At 45.9% G+C, this 21736-nt stretch overlaps 1 protein-coding gene across 2 annotated transcripts in view; it reads left to right on the top strand.

Annotated features, from left to right (window-relative positions):
• The window catches only part of Gdi (GDP dissociation inhibitor), a 181765-nt gene extending 169381 nt beyond the window's left edge, over positions 1 to 12384 (top strand). For both annotated transcript variants that reach the window (XM_075882729.1, XM_037414894.2), the window contains exon 7: positions 9781 to 12384. In XM_075882729.1, coding sequence (XP_075738844.1) covers positions 9781 to 9921 — 141 coding nt within the window. In that variant the 3' untranslated portion in view covers positions 9922 to 12384. The remainder of the gene's footprint in view (positions 1 to 9780) is intronic.
• Positions 12385 to 21736: the final 9352 nt, after the last annotated feature.

Here is a 21736-nt window from a genome sequence, read left to right as displayed (position 1 = left end):
TGGAGCCCATCGAGCCGAGTTGGATTGTAGCCGTCCTGTTGCGCAAGAACGATCTAACATAATTGTATAAACGCGTGCCTAATCCTGCTTCGCGAATCGAGTCGAGGATATGAGAGTCCTTGACGCGGTCGAATGCCTTCTCGAGGTCGAGTGCTAGAATGGCTCTAGTGTCTCTGGTGATCTTATCCATGAGCTCATAGTTGAGCATCAGCATAACATCCTGCGTGGAGAGGGACAAACGAAAGCCAATTTGGTTGATCAGTAGAATCTGGCGCTCCTCAACAAATTTTGTGACTCGATTGAGTATCACGTGTTTGGCCACCTTACCCACGCAGGACGTGAGCGAGATGGGACGAAGTGAACCTAGCGCTAACGGTTTACCCGGCTTAGGGATAAGTATGACGGTTGCCTCACGCCATTCAGGCGGAACGTTGCCAGTCTCCCACATTATGTTAATGTGCTCGGTCAGAACTTTTGTGTCCTCCTCGGCAAAGTTTTTGAGAAGCTTACTCTTTATGCCATCCGGGCCAGGGGCTGAGCGGCAGTTGAGTTCGGAGATGACAGCCCGAACTTCAGCGCAAGTGAAGGGGAATGCAAAGGGATCCTCCTCCGTATCATCCGGGGCAGGCGGGTAATCGGGTGGGGAGCTGGGTTCGGTACATAGGTAACGCGTAGCTAGCTTGTCGGGGATTTGAGTGTCGGTCTTACCCGAGACTTTGAGTCTGTGTATTAGTCTGGCTATCGTGAATTGTTGAGATGCTTTCGACGGTTTGTCATTCAGTAGGTGTTTCAACAGGTTCAATTTGGCCCCGTTTCGCATTTGACCATCAACCGAGTTACACACTTCGTCCCATTGCTGACGCTCTAGGTTACGGCAATGTTCCTCGATTGGACGATTAAGCTCAGCTATCTTTTTACGAAGGTTGCGATTGAGCTTTTGCGTGCGCCATTTTGCGTGTAGTGATTTCTTAGCTTCGAGTAGGTGAGCTAGCCGGCTATCCAAGCGCTCGACCTCCAGTTCGGTTTCAACGTCTTTAGTCGAACTTGCAACGTCCTCTTTTATTTGTGCAAGGAGTTCTGATAGGGTTTCGTACTGAGTGTCGTCGCGTTTCCTAAGCTCTCGAAAGCGATCCCAGTCTGTTATGCGAAACTGCCGCAGTTTGTGTGTAGATACGTTTATGATCGTCTGTATAATATAGTGATCACTTCCCAGATTCTCACCCAGGTTAGTCCACGGGGATTTTCCCGCGCACCTAACCATAGTAAGGTCCGGGGTGCTATCACACGTAATCGAGTTACCTACCCGTGTAGCGGAATCGGGATCGGTTAAGAGAGTGAGTCTATATGTGTGCATTTGCTCTACCAGGGCATTGCCCTTACGGGAAGAGCCGGGGTACCCAAAGTCGGCATGCGTGGCATTAAAGTCTCCAGCGATTATCAACATATGGTCTCCTGCAATTTTGCTCGCTCGCTGAAAGAGGCCCTGAAATGTAGTTTGTTTTTGGCTGTACTATATACATTGAGAATAAAGACTGACTGTTTAAGCATTGAGTTTGGAATTAACTCTATCATAATGTGTTCGTCTTTGAGATCGGGGCGAAGCTCATGGCGAACATATGCATACTTTTGGAGATGAGCGTGGCTATCTCACGCGTCCCCGCTCGATGGTCCGCTTCAGTGTGATAGGTACGCAAAACGGGCTTGGCGGTTAGCGTTTCTTGTAATAGAATTACGGCAGGCCGATTGGCACTAGATTGAATGAATTGTTGCAAGGCTGCCTTCCATTTGGGAAAGCTAAAGCAATTCCACTGCCAAATTACAAGATTGCTTGTGCTAGCCATGATTACTGCATAGGGGTTGTCGCACGAACCGCCGCGTGCTGTTCTAGTATTTGTAACCGCGCATGAAGCTCGGTGAGCCGGAGGGTGTGTGGAGTCATATCAGCAACGCGGTCTGCTGCAATGTCTGCGCGTAGGCGGGCAAGTGCCTCCATGAAATTAGACATCGTAACGGGCTCGTCCGGGGGGTCCTCGGCCGCGCGACGCTTCGCAGCGCCATTAGCATTCGACGAGTTAGCGGAAGCGCATTCAACGACCGGAGTGGCGGGCGTCGGCGTCTCGACAGCGCGTTCACTCGGCTGCTGCATGTTTCTAATGAGTGCTTTGAATTCTTCGTTTTCTTTGCGCAGCAACGCTAGCTCGCATTTAAGCTCACTAATCTCATCGTTTTCATGCTGTGGCAAGTTACCCGACCGCGCATAACCGCGAGTCTCACCTTTACCGGTGACTCGATCGGCCCAAGTAGGCGTTGCAGTCGGGTTCTTGGTGGTGGTAGGCAGGTGCTTCGTCGGTGGAGTCGGGGATGGTTGCTTGGGCGTCGGCTGTTGCGTGGCCGAGTCTCCCTGGGTCTGTTGGTTGTTGTTACGCCAGCGTCTGCGGCGGCGACGACGTCGAATGACGTAAGAGACTTGATAGCGATTTGGGCATGTGCGGTTGCCCGTAATGTGGGCCTGGCCGCACAGTGCACACTCGAATGTCACACACTCATGGTCAGGTCCGGTGGGTTTGATACCACAGTGTTCACAGACTTTCTCAGATGGGGTAGGGCAGACGTCTTGTCGATGCCCGACGCGGCCGCAGTTGCGACAGGTGTCGATCTGTCGCTTGTAGAGCGTGCAACGCAGCAGGAGCATGCCGCAGCGCACATAATTGGGGATTTTAAGTCCATCGAAGAGAAGGATGATGGTTGTTGTATCCTTGATTCATCGTACCCCCATTAACGTGGGGTTATGTGATGAGACGAACAGGCGTTGTAGCTCTGAGTCTGAGAGGTCAGTGTCGACCCCTCGGACTACGCCTCGGCTGGTGGTGCCAGACGCCACTACGTAAGCGGATACTGGATGTTCTCGCTCCATGAGAATAATTCCTTGCACTTTGGCGTACGCTTCGGCCGTTTGTAGGTTCGGCGTGCTGATCACAAAGATATTCTGTGTGTCGTTAGTGCAAACAATAACTTCCTCTGCCGCCGTTGGCGGGAGTCGTGCAGCGAGTAGTAGAGCTTGCAAGAACTTAAGCTTGTTGCACCTGCTAACATCCAGGCCACCTCCGGGGTGGACGATGACACGTTGGTGATCCGTTGGGAGCGGGGGGAGTCGGCTGGCGGCTGCAACCCTCGTCACAGCTCCGGTTCGCCGGGCACCAATGCGGGCGCCGGCTGGCTTGCCGGTGGTAGTAGTTGAAGACTTTGCTCGACGTCGGATATCGTCGATCCAGCCAGGCACACTGGCTTCCTCTTCAGTGATCGTTTCTCCTTCCAACATGGCTTCGGGTATGATGACAGCGCAGGGGCGGGACGCGCCAGCACAGGGGTTCGTAGCCGTGTTGGGCCTACTCGAGGCTTAGTGAGTGAAGGCGAAACGTTGGTTGAAAAGGGAGAAAAGTGGGGCGGCCCGGGCCAAAATTGGCATCCGGGTGTTCCCCTAAACTTAGTGAAAACGTTGGTGAAAAATTAGGGAAGATTGAACTCAGCAGACCAGCAAGAAGTATAGCAGAAGGCGGAGCCGATGCGTAGGCGTCCGCTCATCTCGACGCCCCCTAGTGGTCCTCCACATCGACAGAAAAGAAGTACCCCATTGAATCATCGTTGCACACCAGATCTATCACCTGAAGCGAATTTTCGTTTGTCAATGCCCAAGCTACTTAATTGTTTCATCTGGTACCTGCTCCACCATCGTGAACTTTGAGTGCAAGACGTATTTGCAAATACGTGTAGCCGCCACACAGTGTGTGCTTTATGCCCGAGAAAAAAGTGCACGTCACTGACAATAAAAAGGCACAACTCCATCTCCGCCGCAACATTGCTGATGCTCGCTGACATGTGCGATTTCCTCTTCAGTGCTGATGTTTGTGCAAATTGTTAGTTTCCCCCCAGATCATTTCTGCCGGTGAAGGGATTCTGCTTGCGGAACGATCCTTGTGTCATGCCGAACAGTGCTTCTCCAATCACTATCGGCAGGCGACGTCCTAGCTCGCTCTTCTGAGGCTCACTGTCGTCCAAAGTCGCCGCGGCCTTCGCTTGAGGATGCCAGCACGCTGAGTTCTTCAGTAGGATCGTCAGAGCGCTTTATGAAGTTGTAATGTGCTGACTTTCTTTTCTTGCCAAACATATTTTGCGTGGTGTGCTTATAATATTTGGACGTAGCTGCACTTAAGGATAAGGTGCACCTTTTCATATATTTTTGTCGTCGTCTTGTAAGTAGTCTTACCGCGATGAGTTAAGGTCAATTAGTTTGTTCATCACAGACACTCGCAGGGTGTTCTCATTTTCTTTGAGTGCCCTGTGCAGAGAAGGTTCTGCTTGTGTGTTTGCTTAATAGCTTCGAGAATTCAGCCGCTTGTCGTGTTCCCCATTAAGGGGCACAGATTCCTTGCAACGCCTCCCTGTCCTACTAAGCCAATGTATGGGGCAAATTTAGTGCCCCCGTTCTTTAGGTGACTAGAGGATTTGGCCGCGCACGTGTCCACATGTACGGTTGAGTGTTGAACTCGAGCATATGTTGGGGGAATCGACAAGTAACATTAATCATGCATTGGCAAGCGTGCCTTCAACTGAATGGAGGCTACCCGGAAGACAATGTTAAGAATTAACTATCTGCTTTTGTTTACAGCTGCAGATGTTTTTACTGTAAAAAACATTAGGTGATCTTTTGAATGCTCCTTCTTATTTTAATGATATTTACTATTTAAAGTTTTCAAAAACAAAAAAATTCATCATGTTCTCGCTTCTTTTGTGGAGAATATTCGCTTGCTTGCTCGATGGCATCTGGCAACACTGGCGCAGATAATGATTGTGTTGCATACAGGCACCTAAGAGCTAAACACAGCCAATGCCCCTACAGAAAGCCTAGCCCAGAGTCTACATGACAGGCTACATACATGGCTGCAAGGAAATGACAAACACAGGTTCCTTGTGTCCCAGAATGGACCTCGGAGAACTCATCCCTACAAGCGAGTGCACGAAATGGAATGCAAAAATGAAGGAACTATGTGGAATTTGGCAGCACCAACTGGGTACCGAACAAAGAGTTGTACAATGATCTCGACAGTGGAGAGACAGTGGTGGCGGCCTTGGGACAGCGACTCGGGCATAAAATCGGCGCTTTTTTAGGACCAGCCCATGCTATTTACACGAGGAGTGGGAGAAACAGGGGCGCAAATGCGGCCACCCTGCTTATGAAAGCTTTGGAGCAAACCATCACTCACATGGCATGGGCACAAAACTCGGGGAGACCTTGGCGGAGGCACAATGCAATGAAGAGAAACTAAACGCCCACATCCTACATTGTGTAGAGTGGGGAGGTGACGGGGGATCGAAAGGACTAGAAAGAAAACAAGGTAAGAGAACACTAATGAGGAGGGAACTTGAATCTCATCCTCACACAGTCGATAACCACAGTCGAGCAAAAAAAAGAAGACAACGGTGGAACAAAGGGAACGATAAGTCACTGTATTACCTGAACATGCAGGGGGGGCAGACGAGAACAGAAATGGTAGGAACTATGAAATCTTGGACAAAGGACAAGATTTCATAGAGTTCTAAATAGCCGGCATAATGGAGACCCACCTACGAAATGACAAATACCTCCCTACACATACTATTTTTGCGCGGGAGGGCCTTAATCACCAGGGTGGTGACCAAAAAGGAGGAGGCTTGAGCTTTTTGTATGTTTGGATACGCAGTGGGAGAGAAATCTACTGGGCTGCACAGAACATATGTGGATGAACACTTTTTCAAGTAGCCCAGAGCCAGAAAACATGTTTATTGCCTCACAAACTTACCGCCTCAAAGTATCTAAAATAAATTCAGTACGAGCGGAGTTTCAAAAATTTGTTGCGTGCTGCAATTGCATTCTCGCTTTTCGTCCCGACAAAATAGCTGGAAGTTCAGCAGAGTGGAATGTCACCGTGAAATAAAATACGTCACACGCACTCTGTGACCTTGAGCACCTCTTTTTTTTTTTTTTTCGGATACGCGGCTTTTCAGTGTGACCGCGTACGTACTCATGGACAAGCTGCAGCCCTGGTAACGACTAGCGCACCATGCTCAAATCAGTTAATGGCTGTGACAAGTGATTTTCGAGCTTATAGTGTCATTTGCCAAGGGAAGAAAGCAATTTTTAGCTTTGAAAATTTTTTGTGAATTACAGGCTGCGTGCTGCGCTATAATATTATTTGCCTCACGTATTCTCCGTAGCCTTGACTACCAATCGGCACCGTTTTCTGACCATATTCACCAAGTGTTGCAAAGCACCTTTAAATTTAAAGGGGGCTTTGCGGCAAAGCAAGTTTCTCCTGTATAGGTGCTTCACGGTTTCGCATTTCTACATTGCAGTAAAACCACTGTTACAGGCGGTGGCATGCGGATTAATATACACCTATTCGTTCATTACAAATACTTCGAAAATATTAAATTCGAATGAAAGTGAATTCGAACACCCAACGATTCGTTCGAAGCATTCGAATATTCGCACAAGCCTAGCGCGAACCATTTCCCGGGAGAAGCAATCTCTGCCACATGTCATGCAGAATACAAAGGAAACGACTTGTTGCATGCACCAAAGAAACCTCTACTCACTTGGGATGCTGTGCCTGCCATTTCACTGGGGCTGCCCAAAATACCTGACCGATCAGTGATAAATCGGGAAAGTTCTGCGAGAACGACTGGCTTTACTGCAGACTTCTCGAAAGCGATGGGTGCCAAAAGGTTCAACTCGTCATCTGAAGTGCCTGGCATGACTACTGAAAGCACGGCAAATTCATTGCGCGTGGAGACAGGGGCTCCACAGCATGGCGACGATGAATGAACAGGCACGCATGCAGCTATTCGACTTCAGCCGCAACAGGCCTCCTCCATGTGAAGAGGAGGATGCTTATAGTGTGGGCCCATGTGCTGCTGTTGCTTTGTCATCATGTCGAAAAAGTAATTTCTTGTTTCTTATTCAGATGCCATTTCTTCAACGTCCTCATCTATGCCTTTTAGGACAAGAAAAATTAAATGTTGAAGAGAAATCATTGTGCTTACTATTTCTGTGATGCAGCTGTGTTTTTATACATTCATTATATTCATGTGAATATAATTAGTTTGGCATGCTTGATGCCATCAGGCCAGATTTTCTCGTTTTTAGATATTTCTAGCACTTCATCGTCACTGTCTTGGTACATTGCAGGAGCATTTCCGAGCACAGTACTTGCGACACAACACCATTTTCAAGGCGAAGGCCTTAGAAAGCCTTAGATGCCTCAGCGAACGTAAAATATGAATGTCTGCATCCCGCGTCAGCGGCGTAAGGGACGAGCTGCACAAAATATACTGTTCTAGGTAGTGCGCTCACTTTCAATCTGAGGAGCACTTCATCAAGTGCCTGTTTGCGTGACTTAATAAAATAGCGCGGACTATGGCTGCTGGCTCTGGCCCGACAATACCAACATGGGTGTGGTACGGGTTAACCCAGGGTCGACCTTCAGGACCCAGTGAAGTTCTTCCCACAATACCATGCAGCATACACTGCCAGAGGCCGAAGTGGAGTCATCTGGGTGACGCTAACAGCAAGACTGGCAAGGGTAACATGTCGATTTTGTTGTCAAGGCGAAGTTTTTCGTTCATTTTGCTAAACAAACAGAATGCAACAGCGATGTCGGCACGCGTACACACACACGCAGGCCCACATGCACTCACATACATGCCCAAACGCATGCAGACCATCGCTTTACTAATAGTTATGGCATGCCTTTGCACACAGGCTGGTGTCCTTATTGCAAACACCTGCAATTTTCACTCACATACAATGCTGCTTTTCTGTTTCGAATTAAAGATGCCGACACCGACACTAGAATTTCAGCGAAAGACTCTTTTTAGTGCTGTCGCATCAAAATAAGACCGCTCTCCAGGCCAACGCTTGCTGCTGTCGGAGCATTTATATTACAAAAACACTGTTAGCAAATAAGCTACGTACCAAACTAGGAAATCAATTTCATTGCAGCAGAATCACAGTGTATTAATTTATTGACTTCTGTGTACATGTGTATATTGAGCGTAATAAACAACGAGGCGCCGCAGGAATAACCTCCATGCAGATCGGAGTTGCTCCCCAGCAAGCACCTTGACCCACCCTCCGTGAGCGCCATCTGTTGCATCAAGCCGAAGCAGCCCAGGCAACAAACACAATCTAGATGCACCGCCAGGCGCAGTGTGCTCACCTAACTAATTTTTACACCATGCTTATGATGCCACTCGCGTTTGATTGGCTTGACACAGCAAGTAGCATGCAAAATTTATATGGTGGTTGCTGCGGCCCTGAGAAACAATGAATGGAAACATGCACCAGCTTTCTTTTGTCGCATGCTAATATTTCATATTTTTCTGATACGAATTTCAGGTATGAATATTAGATGTGAAGCAGCTCTTTGACTAGCCTGTGTAATGCTGTCTTTTTATCCGCATCGCTCTCTGCTGGCTGCAGGTGTTAGGGTGGTGCCAAGTACGTCACGCCTTCCCTCGTAGTTCGCGCACGTTGACGTCACTCTCTCCCTAGCTTGTTGCCGCTCACCACGTGTCATCTCGCTCGCTTCACCCTGTCCACTGCTCTCAACGCTCGAGCCCACTTGTCACATGGGCATAGTCTTACCCGGCCACTTCTCTCCATCTGTCGGCGAGAAGCCGCGGGTGCACGCGCTGCGGTCGCCTCGAGAATCTTTCAGCGCCGACGGGGGAGGGAACACTGTCGTGGCATGCTTCCTGCTAGTGTGCGCTTACCTTTTCTAGCTGTTGCCAGACTTAGCAAAGTCAACTCCGACAAGGTTTGAGCGCGGGAAGCTGAACGCAAGCATTGGCACTGAAAGACCAGCGGCACCATTGAGGTGCGAGTCGAGGACGCAGATCGCGCTCAAGAATACAGACGGCGGGCGAGTAACACCGACGAGATGCAAGCCAAGGAAGCAGAGCGCAAGCGTCTTCAACGTGTCTCACCTTTCGTGTCTTTGCATTTCAAACAAACGTTTACTCGAGTAAACGCTACACCGAGTTTCGCTTCAAACCGTTCTTCCAGCACTTGCGTCGCCCCGCCGCGGTGGTCTAGTGGCTAAAGTACTCGGCTGCTGACCCGCAGGTCGGGGGTTCAAATCCCGGCTGCGGCGGCTGCATTTCCGATGGAGGCGGAAATGTTGTAGGCCCGTGTACTCAGATTTGGGTGCACGTTAAAGAACCCCAGGTGGTCGAAATTTACGGAGCCCTCCACTACGGCGTCTCTCATAATCATATAGTGGTTTTGGGACATTAAACCCCACATATCAATCAAATCCAGCACTCGCGTTGAGAACCCGTTTAAACCGGGTCAACTCCGTAGGCACCGCTGCTGCTTCGCATCCCATTGGTGTTCCCTTTGGGGAGATGGTCCATAGTTTCGTTTTTTTCAGTCACACCTGAGAGATTCATATTACCGAGGTATATAGACACTGAAACTCTGGGCCGGGAAACATGTTAATCTTCTGCCGGAGCCTGCGGAGAGAGTGGTACATTAGTCATAAGAGATTAGTTTCATAGATAGCTGCACTCATTGTCTGTTACATTTATTGAGGGAACGCCAACAGGTTTCATCTTTACATTTCATTGTAAAAGCCTCTAGTATGCCGGAAGTACTCGTCAAACCTGGATGTGACACTGTGACTTATTGGCTGGAATGTGCAAGTCTTCCTGCTTTGTGATTGGGTTCGTTGTCTTTTTCAGATCTTTATCTCACAGTCATACGATGCGACAACCCACTTTGAGACGACCTGCCTCGATGTCCTGGACATTTTCCGCCGTGGCACGGGTGAGGACTTTGACTTCTCCAAGGTGAAACACGACCTTGGCGACGAGCAAGAGTAGATACAAGAGAAGATGGCCGCCACTACTGCAGGCACCGCTTGGACAACCAGTCTCTTAGTTTTGCCTTCAGACCCTTCCTAAAGTGTGTGAATGTGTAGCTTGCATATGGTGAGCAGTGCGCACAGTGCTTGCTTCTGCACAGTGTGCACCATGCAGGAACAGCACACCCATGTGCAGCTGTTTTTGCAGCCACTAGAACTCTTGCTCATCAGGCTTTTCCAGCTAAAATGGTCGGGGTACTTTTCGCAAGGGCCTCAGCGTCACCTGTGATTTTTAGTTCAGTTGCCCTTCTGTCTTCTTGTGTGAAAAAGAGCCACACTGCCCTCTGTTTTTTTTTTTTTTTTTTCGAATTTCGCGTTTTACAACTCGACTGGTCTGGAAGTAAGGGACAGTGGTCTGGCAATGTCGTCGTTGCTCACTGCTCGCTGCTCTGGGTCAGGGCTACTGGCATGTTTATTTTTGCGCTCTAATTTAAGTTTTTGTACTATTATTCCATCTCCGCTGCTCCCCCCCCCCCCTTCTTTTTTTTTTTTTTTACCTTGTGTCATGTGATTGTAGTTCCTATGTTGGTATGGGCACCAGCCTACTCTCTCTCTCTCTCTCTCTTTTTTGTTTCAGACAGCGGAACAAGTATGAAGCAAAAAATTAAACAAAAAAAAAACATTCCTTGTACTTGGGTCTGGTTTATGTTACAATAGCTGGCTTTAACAATGTACCATAGCAATGCACTTTAGTGAAGTCTATAGTTGCATTGCTTCAAACTTTCCATGTACGCAATGGTCAGCGGATAAGGTCTATAAACTTCCTCTGCAATGCATCTTATGATACAAAGCTAATTTGAATGGCTTGATCAACCTCATGGCATTTGTCACGCAGTGCCATATTGGTCTGGTTAATACAGCACATTGAATGCCTTCAACTCTGTTTGTTATGCTTCCAAATATGTGCAACTTTCAAGCCTGCTTATTGAATTCCTGGTGAAATAGTTTTTTTGGATGTGCATGCAGAAGTATTCTCAGGCATCTTAGGACTAAACATATGAGGTATAAGTCACGGAAGTTCCATCACCTGCTGTTGCGACATTTGCAGGCATTGCTGCCATTTGCAAGTGGCTTGTAACACATACTGAACATAGCAGCCAGCAGAAGTATGCTTTGTAAATTTGTTTTTCATTGTACCTTCGGGGGTTAAGCACTAGAGGAGAGTTATTATGAAGAATAAAGAATCTTGAAGATGTACATTCACCTAAGTTAAGAACACAGTTGCTGCGAATATCTCATGTACTTTTTCCACTGATTAGTGTACTGAAACCACATTTCAATGATGCTTGTGTGGCTAATGTCTCAGCGTGCCTAAAGACACTCTGGGTTCGCACAGCCCCTTGAAACTTTTTGAATACTAGGGTACTCCTTGTAAACCTTGAAAAGCCCCGCCACGGTGGTCTAGTGGTCAAGGTGCTCGACTGCTAACCCGAAGGTCACAGGATCGAATTCCGGCTGCGGTGGCTGCATTTTCGATGGAAGCGAAAATAGCTGAGGCTCATGTACAGTGTAGACCACCTATAACATAACCGCTCATTAGCCCTGAGAAGTGGGAGTGGCGCCGCCTGGTGGGAGGCTAGAATGACGTCGCGGCACGGACTCTTCAAATCTTGCTGTGGCACACGTATACGTAACACGCGCTCGCTTCGAATGCTGTTGCGCTGCCAGCATTCACTTTTTGCTTGTCTCACACTTGAAAAGTAAATGACGGAAGCAGCATCAATGATGTTCGTAAAGCAATTAAAAAATGACCTTTTTAAATAGAATCGCCAACGCCATGCCTGCGTTCCAGCGTACACGTTTTGATGAGGTTTGTTGTTGTGTCACGCTGCTTACTTCGAAGATGGTTCGATTCTCGGTCACGGTACCCGCACTCCGACAGAAGTGAAGAGCAAGACAATGCATGTGCAGGAGGTTAAAAAAATTCCAAGTGGCCACAATTACTCTGCAGCATTCCTCGCAAGCATGTCCCGCTTCTGAAACGTATACAACAGCGTACTTGCATTTCGTGTTGCATTCTCAAGCGATTCCTTTCAACAGATATGATTGTTTCGCCTCCACAATTGGAATTTCTATCGGACGCATCGGGATAACTGCTGGCAGCCTGTTTTTCCTGTGGGCGCATGCTTAAGTTAGTATAAAGTGTCGCAAAATATCTCGAATGCGCTCGCCCGAGAATACCGCCGCAGCTGTTCTGTTAAATTTCCTTTTGTGTAGTTGCTCATATTTTATCGCGTTATTTAGCTTCATGTTTTGAGGAATAATGTCGGCGCTCAGTTTCAATAGAAAAACATGTTGAAGGTTTGCAGAAACTGCCACTGTTTTCAGATAGTGTTTACATGCAGCTTCCTAGCAACTGTACTGTCACGCTTGTAAGTACCAGTTTTACACCTGATGAATAAATTTTTCCCATGGTCGATTACCCCAGAAGAGTATTAATTTGTATACAGGGTGTTTCAGCTAAAAAGTACCAAGCAATAAAAAAATTTAATATGAGTGCTACGCATCTCCAGCTAGCGCAGTATTGGTCTCAGCTGTATGCAGCACGTCAGAATATTTTTTTATCCTCTAAGCATGGTAATTAATAAAGATTGCTCAATTAACTTTTTACTACCGGCTAGAGAAAAAAATTCATACAAAACTTGCAGCTCTCATCCAGAAATAAAAAAATTTTCATGTCACGGTAAGATAACAACGCTGGTTAATTTTTTTTCGGGGTTTGTTTAAATACGCCAAAATTAAAAAAAATATCATGTGATTGCCGCCCAACGCACGGTTCTTTGAGTGCCTTCAAATGTAAGTTGAAAGAATTAGCAAAGGCTTCTCACGCACAAAGGTCGCTTGAACAAGCTGTTGGTCACTACGATGGACATTAAGCTATGGTTGGATGGTACGATTAAAAGGAAGGGGGGGTGAAAGAAACAAAGAAATTAAACTTCGACGAAAAGGTGGCTGCCACGTGCATTGCGCTACGAGGCTTGAGGCAGCATTCAGCGCATTGCAGACATTTTTTTTTCTTTTCAAGCCAAAGATAAACCTGATGGTGGGGCAGAGGGTGACATTTTTGATAAAAGAAGGATATAAAAACTTCAAGGGTAGTTATTCTAGAAGTTTTTTTTTTCCGGTCATATCTGGATCGATTATGTGTGATTTCTCAACTGGATACTTACAAGGAATACGGCACGATTGACTGTGGGTTCAAAAGTTTATTGCTCGTACTTCGTCTCCATTTAAAAATTCATGTTTAGTACTCTTCTGTTAGAGTGCAGTGCATACAAATAAACAGAATGAATAAAAAATTGTTCTGTGCTCTTATAGCTAACTTTTGTAATGTAGGAAAGCGAAGTGTTGGAAAGGGATCAGCGTAATGGCAAATTGCTTTTATTGAGACGACGTGGACAGCTGCATAGCGTGCTCTAACAGCCCTCCATCAGCCCCTATACACAATCCACATCGAGTCAGGACATTTTCTCTCGCATTTCGTAGCATTCGTGCAGTTATAAAGCGACACACATCTGTTATTTTAGACATCACTCTTGCGGGCGTTGTCGCTTCGGCGTAGACGTGGTCTTTAATATATCCCCCATAGAAAGACATCTAGCAGAGTCAAACCTAGGGATCTTGCGGGCCACTCTACAAGTTGAAGACAGCCGATTCATTTCTCAGGAAATTTTTGATCAAGCCACATTCGAGTCCACGTGCAGCTGTGTGGAGGAGCTCCGTCTTGCTGGAACCAGATATTCCCAAGCTGTGCTAGAGGGAGGTTGCAGGTGAAGTCACTCAGTGGGCCATTTAGTATTTCGCTGATATAGCATTTTGCGGTGAGTGTCCCATCGAAAAAAATCCGGCCAATAATTTTTCCTTCGTTAATGCCGCACCAAACACTGCAAGATCACTGCACCTGGTGTTGTGACTGCAACAGCCAGTGTGGATTTGTAGCGCTCCAGTAATGACCATTGTGAACATTGACTTGGGCATTGCGCGAGAAGCAAGCTTTATCAAACCAGATAATGTTCTTTAGGAAGCCAGGGTTACCTTTATGTGATTATTAAAGAAAAGTGAGCCTGGTTACTGTCTGCATCAGAGTGTGACACCTCAACAGTAGCTCACGCGGGATAGTCGGAAGGAGAGAGCGGGGTGCAGGGACAGCAACATACGGAAGTAAGGAGAAGATAGGATAGATGGACACGATCGCGGGAGTCCAAGGCACCACTCCGAGAGAGCGCTTGTCGGCGGCAGGAGATGGCGTAGGGTGAGCCAGTCGGCCAGAGCTGCACTGTCAACGGAGATCGCGGGGGCACAACCGGTCAGCACGAAATCCAGAGAGCGAGTCCCCGGGTTTACTTTCTTCCTGTATGAGTATCCAGTTACAGAAGTCAAGACGGCTTTGTAAATCCGTCTTCCAGCTGTGATGCAGGTCAACATGGTGTGGGTGAAGTTCTCCGCTCTCGAGTACGCGCCAAAACCTACTGCTGGAAACGCTGGTCTCAGCACTCGCGGCGCACACGCTTGCCTGGGGATGCACTACCATGTAAGCAAAAATGTCTGTTTTAAAAGACTCGGTAACACCTTTTGTGCACCGACGCTGCTTTCTGAACGTGCCTGTCTCCTTGAAGGTTTCGTAATTTTGCACCGATGTCGAACTAATTCCTGGGTGCCATCTGCGAAATAATCTTGCCGCCTCTCTCTTGTCTCAGTTTGCTCGGCCGAGGGAAAGAACCATATTCATACATTATTCATTCGTGAAACGCATAAGACATTCCCTTGTCGGAGCGTGTCCAAAAAAACTGCGCACCACATATTCCCATCGTGCTTTTTATATCCTTCCTTTATCAAAATGTCACCCTTTACTTCACTTTTACAGTGCAATACAAGGTTTTAACTTATCCCTTTGCATAAATCGTTCATGTGCTCTCCCAACCCTTTATTATGCATTGTTCAGTTTGAATTATATAACAATGACCACACGTTAAAGGAAACATGTAGACAACACCAACTGCGCATTCTATAAATTTATTTTGTACCTGTTTTATTACGCATGTCCAACTCTTTATGGTAATTCCACAGAGGCATTCACCTGTCAATTTGCAAATCTGGCTTACTTTGCACGGGGCTGATAATAGCACATCCACACCATATCTCGAGCCCACTTTTTTCAAACCATGAGATATATTGAGGAGGTATTGGAATGACAGCCACTCTTTTGCTTTTTTGTTTCTCCTGGCTTCTCTTGCTTTTGTTTGATTGTCTGCAGCAATGTTTTGCACACTGAAGAAATGACAGATTTTGGAAATCCCGCTGAACGAAGTCTGTTAATCTGCGTTCTTACACTGTCAGTCATCTTATGTAGGCTTGACTTAGATAAGCTAGCACTTACACTTGACCGAGCAATCGCTCTCTTAACCAATTTTGTGTGGCAGGAAGCATAGTTTAACAAGGGTTTAAGACTTCGTGGTTAGTATTCCCAGCAAACATGATTTGAAAACATTAATATTACTGAGAACCTCAACGATCTCTGTTGCGGAACTTCGCAGGTGAAGTCTAGCCCACACCCATATAGTTCTGCCGGTTTTTTTTCTATTTTTCACGGAAAGCTGCAGAAAAATTAAATATTCGTCCACATATCTGAAGGAGGTTTGTACCAAATCTTTTCCAAAGTTTTTCTTCAAGGATTGTGTCGACCATGGCAAGAAAAATTTCACTCGGAAATTGGACATCACGGCATCGCATCCATTGCTTCGTTTTGAGGGGGGGGGGGGGGGAGGCTGCTGCATCGCTTGAAGAGGGCCGTAACTGGCGTGTGGTATCTCCAGGCCCTCAGTCCACAGCAGCTGCAAAGCAACTGACCACGGCGGCGGTCAGATCTGCAATGCAGGAGAAGGTGTTAAGAATCTCTGGAACGTTTAACGCTAGAACCTTATGTAGTGCAAAATAACAAGAAACGCCGACCAAGGTGAAATACACAAAACTTAAAAAGACGTTTCGGCTCCCCACACGGAAGCCTTGTTCACAGTGACCGCGAATGGCATAGTGCGCTCTACTTATGCATGTTTCATCACGTGTTGCAGACATCGCGCGTACACGGGGCGGAGTGTCCCAATATTTCTGTACGTGTGCGCAGTAGTTCGAATGGCCAGAGATTCCATGTACAATCGTGGTAACAACTTTTCTTCCGTGGCAGTGATGCAGGCTTTATCCCAGTCAATAGCGTGCCCAGTAGACGCAACATGTTCTGCGAGGGCGTTAGAAGCTACTTTCTTGTTCTTGACGTCATTAAAATGTTCCCGGAGCCCTCTTTTTTTTTGTAATTGCCCGTTTCGCCAATGTATCCGTATTCGCAGTCTTTGCAAGGAATTTTATACACCACGCCGGGAAAATCATGTCTGTCCAACTTATCCTTGACATTTGTAAGACGGCCTCGGAGCTTTCGTGTCGGAACGTGAGCCACTTGGACGCCGTAGCCGCGCAATACCCGAGCGAGGGTCTCGCTGAAGCCTGGGACGTAAGGCACCGATGCGCGTTTTCTTGAAGCAATGGTGTGTGACTGAGCCGGACGCTGCAGTTGTCGCTGCACCGAGTTCATGAAGGAAAGCGGGTATCCGCAAGTAGCCAGCTCCCGTCGAACGGACTCAACATTTGTTTTGTTTTGTTTCCCTGGAAGGTTTGGCTCATACCCACTCAGGGGGATTGGCCAAGAAAGTGTAGTGCAGTTTTTCTGAGATCATTTTAACTATGTGCAATGAATTGGTATTATAATAAGACTAATGTAAAAATAAAAACAACAAAAAAGAGCAAACGAAAAAAAAAATCAAGTTGAGCAATTTTGAGATTTGAGGTGTTATGTTTACCACTCAGCTGCGTTTACTTCACTCTGCCCTTGAGAGTAATAAATATTTTTTTTTTTTGATTGAAGATCACAAAGGTATACGCTTGGTTGCCTGAATATAATCGCAAACGGCATTGAAAGCATCCCTGTGGCAATGTCCCAAAGCTGAGGCGCCAAAGCTTAGCGCCGTTTCCGCCGTCAATCTAAGGCCTATTTTCCGAAATGGCATAACTAGTAACCTTTTTCTAAGTATCTCGTAGCGGCGACAATACAAAAAATGATCTAGTGATTCCATTTGCAATGCAATGTCATCGGCGAAGCGCAGGTTACTAAGCATTAATGCTTAGTAACCTGCGCTTCGCCGATGACATTGCATTGCTGAGTAACTCGGCGGACGAATTGCAACTCATGATTACGGAGCTAGACAAGGAGAGCAGAAAGGTGGGTCTTAAAATTAATCTGCAGAAAACGAAAGTAATGTACAACAACCTCGGCAAGGAGCAGCGCTTCGAGATAGGTAATAGTGCACTTGAAGTTGTAAAAGACTATGTCTACTTAGGGCAGGTAATAACCGCAGAGCCGAACCACGAGACTGAAGTAACTAGAAGAATAAGAATGGGGTGGAGCACATTTGGCAAGCACTCTCAAATTATGACAGGTAGTTTGCCACTATCCCTCAAGAGGAAGGTATATAACAGCTGTATCTTGCCGGTTCTTAGCTACGGAGCAGAAACCTGGAGACTTACAAAGAGGGTTCAGCTTAAATTGAGGACGACGCAGCGAGCAATGGAAAGAAAAATGGTAGGTGTAACCTTAAGAGACAAGAAGAGAGCAGAGTGGATTAGGGAACAAACGGGGGTTAAGGATATCATAGCTGAAATCAAGAAGAAGAAATGGACATGGGCAGGGCATGTAGCGCGTAGACAGGATAACCGCTGGTCATTAAGGGTAACTGACTGGATTCCCAGAGAAGGGAAGCGGGTTAGGGGGAGACAGAAGGTTAGGTGGGCAGATGAGATTAAGAAGTTTGCGGGTATAAATTGGCAGCAGCAAGCACAGGACCGGGTTAACTGGCGGAACATGGGAGAGGCCTTTGTCCTGCAGTGGACGTAGTCAGGCTGATGATGATGATGATGATGATGATTCCATTTCTCCGCAGAATGCGCAGAGGGGTGTTGTTGTCTGACCAGCTCTGTGTAGATACAGGTTTAGGGGGGGGACACGACATCGAAATTTAGTAATTAAGACTTCGAGCTTTCTGGACTGACTCCAGTGGGGTTGCCATGGAAACATGAGGTGGTTATAGTCTGTCCATGTAATTACTTTTTCTATCGTATCAGTGGAGATTGCTGATTTTCGATATCTTATAGCCGTGATATTTATTTATTTATTTATTAGAATACCCTCAGGGCCCGTAGGGCATTACAGAGGGGGTGGGTACAACATATATGACACACAAGAAAAAAGACAAAATAAAGAAACAAGTATCAGATGCACAAATCAGGAAGGCAACATAAGTCAACTAAAAATGTATAAGAATTCAAGCACATACAAGACAAAGATAGATAATGGAAACTGCGTATAGTTACAAGCATTGCTGAGAAATTGCAGTCTTGAATAACAAAGGGTCTGTTATTGATACAACGGAAGAGGGAAGGTGGTTCCAATCAGCGGCTGTTTTCGGTAAGAAGGCTGCTGAAAAGAATTTGGTGCGGCAAAACGGAATGGCAACCTTATGCTGATGATCAATGTGCGATGAGTGGTATGACGGTTGTGAAATGAGGTCTCGCTTCATTGATGGATTGTGAAAAAATATCTTATGAAAAAAATGCAGTCGCGCCAGTTTCCTCCGGACAGTTAAATTGGGTAGGTCAAGGTTAGATTTCATTTCTGATATGCTAGCAGTACGGGAATAATTAGAACAAATGAACCGAACTGAGCGGTTCTGAACAGATTCTAACGCGTTAATTAAATTTTGCTGCACGGGATCCCATATAGCGGACGCGTACTCAAGCTTTGGGCGAATTAGTGATCGGTATAATAGAATTTTGAGGGACAGCGGAGCGCGAGAAAAGTTGCGGCGTAAGTATCCTAGCGTTCGGTTAGCGTTATTACAGATGTAGGTAACATGCGTGTGCCAAGATAGATTGTTGGTAATGTAAACGCCGAGGTACTTATATGAAGAGACATGCTGGAGGGGAACGGCGTTAATTCTGTAGGTACAGGGGGGAGAAATAGATCGCCGGGTTATTGACATGCATTTAGATTTGTTAGAGTTGAGAGTCATAAGCCATTCTACATCTAGCATATTCTACATCTGGCAGTATGGACAAAACTGGCCCATCAAGTGCGGCTCGTGCTAAGGAATCGGCCAATTCATTTAATCTTAATCCACAGTGACCCGGAACGCATAGTAATCCCGGGAGTCTCAACTGCGGCGGTACTAATGTTTTGAATGTGCTTAGAATTCGAGAGTTCTCTGAAGCTGTCAGAGCTGCACAAACTGAAAGAGAATCCGTCATTATTATTGCATTGTTTTGATTTGATGGAAGTTTTCGAAGAGCTAAAATAATCGCCAAGAGCTCCGCTTCAAAAACTGGAGTAAAATCAGGCAGTCTCACTGAAAAGAACCAGTCAAGCAGATCAGAGGCAATGCCTACACCTGCCTTTTGATTATTTACGGAAGCATCTGTGGCTATTATATTTTTAGTTTTTGCATGCTCCAAGTAATCTAATAATATGTTATTTAAAAATTTGAGGGATTGTAATTTGGCGTTTTGGGGGAATATATCATCATACTCAATAATAACATGACAATTCGAGTCATTAGTCTCAATTAAATTTCTAATGTTCACATTTATACTTTGTAGATTTTTTTGTACAAACATTATCTGAGGTGTGTGAAACCGTGGCCAATGAGCAAGAAAGAAGGCGTCTGGGTTTGCGATAAAAGCATATTGAGATGATCTTGCCGGTAAGCTATAAAATTTTAAAAATGCTTGTACGGTCAAAATTCGAAATCGACAAAGTAGTGTAGGCAGGCGCGCTTCCTGGTACAGTACGTTGATAGCCACAAATCTAGGGAGTCCCAGACACATTCGCAGTGCTTCTCGCTCCAAGAGAACTAGAGGTGTCGTTTTATAAGCAGGGCCACCCGAGAATAATATGCAGCCGAATTCCATGATGGGGCGCATGTACATCTTGTACAACGTTATCAAGGTGTGCCTCCGTAACCCATATTTCCGGTTACTTAGCTTGTGTAGTAAGCCTGAAGCCCGCTGTGCTTTGGTAGTTATATACTCTATGTGTGGACTCCAGTTAAGTTTGTCATTATAAATGATTCCCAAATATTTTATAGAGTCTACTTGCTTGATGGGTTCCTGTTTATATAGAATTGAAATTGAAATTGGTTCTGCAAGCGGAAACGCCATGAGCGCGCTTTTGTTGACATTTAACGATAACGAAATCGACTGCAACCAAATTTCTAACATGTTAATATATCTTTGTAATTTAAGTTGTAATGAGTAAATACCACAGTCAGCAGCAAAGAGTGCGATGTCATCAGCATAAATGTAGACAGTAACTTCTTGATCTGTTGGAATTGTGCTCATTAAAGCATTAAATAATATTGGAGATAAGACTGCTCCTTGGGGAACTCCGTGCGTTTGTTTAAATCTAGATGAGGAACATCCATCCTTGACGCAGTAGAATTCTCTTGATTTTAAGAATTCTGTCACCCACTCAATAAAATATTGTGGGAAGTTCAATCTCTCTAGCGTATTTAACAATATGAAGTGCTCTACACTGTCATACGCCTTGGCTATGTCAAGCGTTACTAAAGCAGCGTATTGCCTTCTTTTACGCGCGAGCTGTATTCGGCTCTCTAAATCAGCATGGGCACACCAAATTGAGAAATCACTACGAAAGCCGATTTGGTTCGGTTTTATTACTAAATTGTCTGCCATCCAGATACTTACTCGGCTATGTAGGACCCTCTCTACTAGTTTGACCATGTTAGATGTTAGAGAGATTGGTCTGATATTATCGACTGTTAAATCCTCCACCCGGATTTTTTAGTATAGGAATCACCTTTGCTATCCTCCAATCCTGCGGCACCCATGAGTTTTTTAAGGAGTAGTTAATAACATTGGCGACGTCTCGAGGCGATAAATTGAACAGAATTTTAATCGTGGGTACTGTGATTCTATCTGGGCCAGGAGATGCACAGGGTAAATGTTTAATCACGTTGGATACTTCAGTCTGTGTCACTTCTTCAAAGTCAGACTTTGTCGTAGACTTGTGCCAGTTGTTTGGCACTACTGAAGTGAATCTGCTTTCCAGACCTTTACCGATTGCCTCTAAGGTAGTGGTCATTTCTTGTGCCGACAGATTATCACAAGCTACATTAACTGGTGATGGCAAGATTTTCCGAGCTCTCATATATCGGAACAGTGCTTTCATATGTTTAGGCTTCGACAGGTATTCATAATGTCTTCTGTCATAATCTTGTTTAGCCTGAGCTACCGTTCTTTTAAAGCCCGCAGCAATGAATTTATAATCGGCCCAGTTTTGTGGGGATTGATTATGTAAGAGCTGCTTCCAAGCTGCCTGACGTCGTCGGTGCTCTCTTGTACATTCATCATTCCACCAACGGCTATATACTCTTTTTGTGGATTCAACAGTAAATTCGGCTCTTTTGTAGGATCGTTTAATGACTGCGTTTATTTTCAGTGCTTTTTTATCATCGCTCTCTTCCGAGTGAAAAGCCAGTGCTGACTTCAGGTCATTCCTAAATTCAGTGTAATTTACAAATACTCTTACATTTGAACAAGATGGAATTATCGGACAAGAAATTTCAAAACTTATCGGTAAGTGGTCACTGTTGGTGCCACAGTCCAGCGCTTTCCAAGAAGAAGTAGTAATGGCTGAACTGACAAAACTTAAATCT

Source organism: Rhipicephalus microplus, unplaced genomic scaffold (assembly GCF_043290135.1).
Source record: "Rhipicephalus microplus isolate Deutch F79 unplaced genomic scaffold, USDA_Rmic scaffold_13, whole genome shotgun sequence".
Taxonomy (NCBI): Eukaryota; Metazoa; Arthropoda; class Arachnida; order Ixodida; family Ixodidae; genus Rhipicephalus; species Rhipicephalus microplus.
The sequence above is the reverse complement of the archived record's forward strand: the minus strand, read 5'-3'. Positions and strand labels throughout refer to the sequence as shown.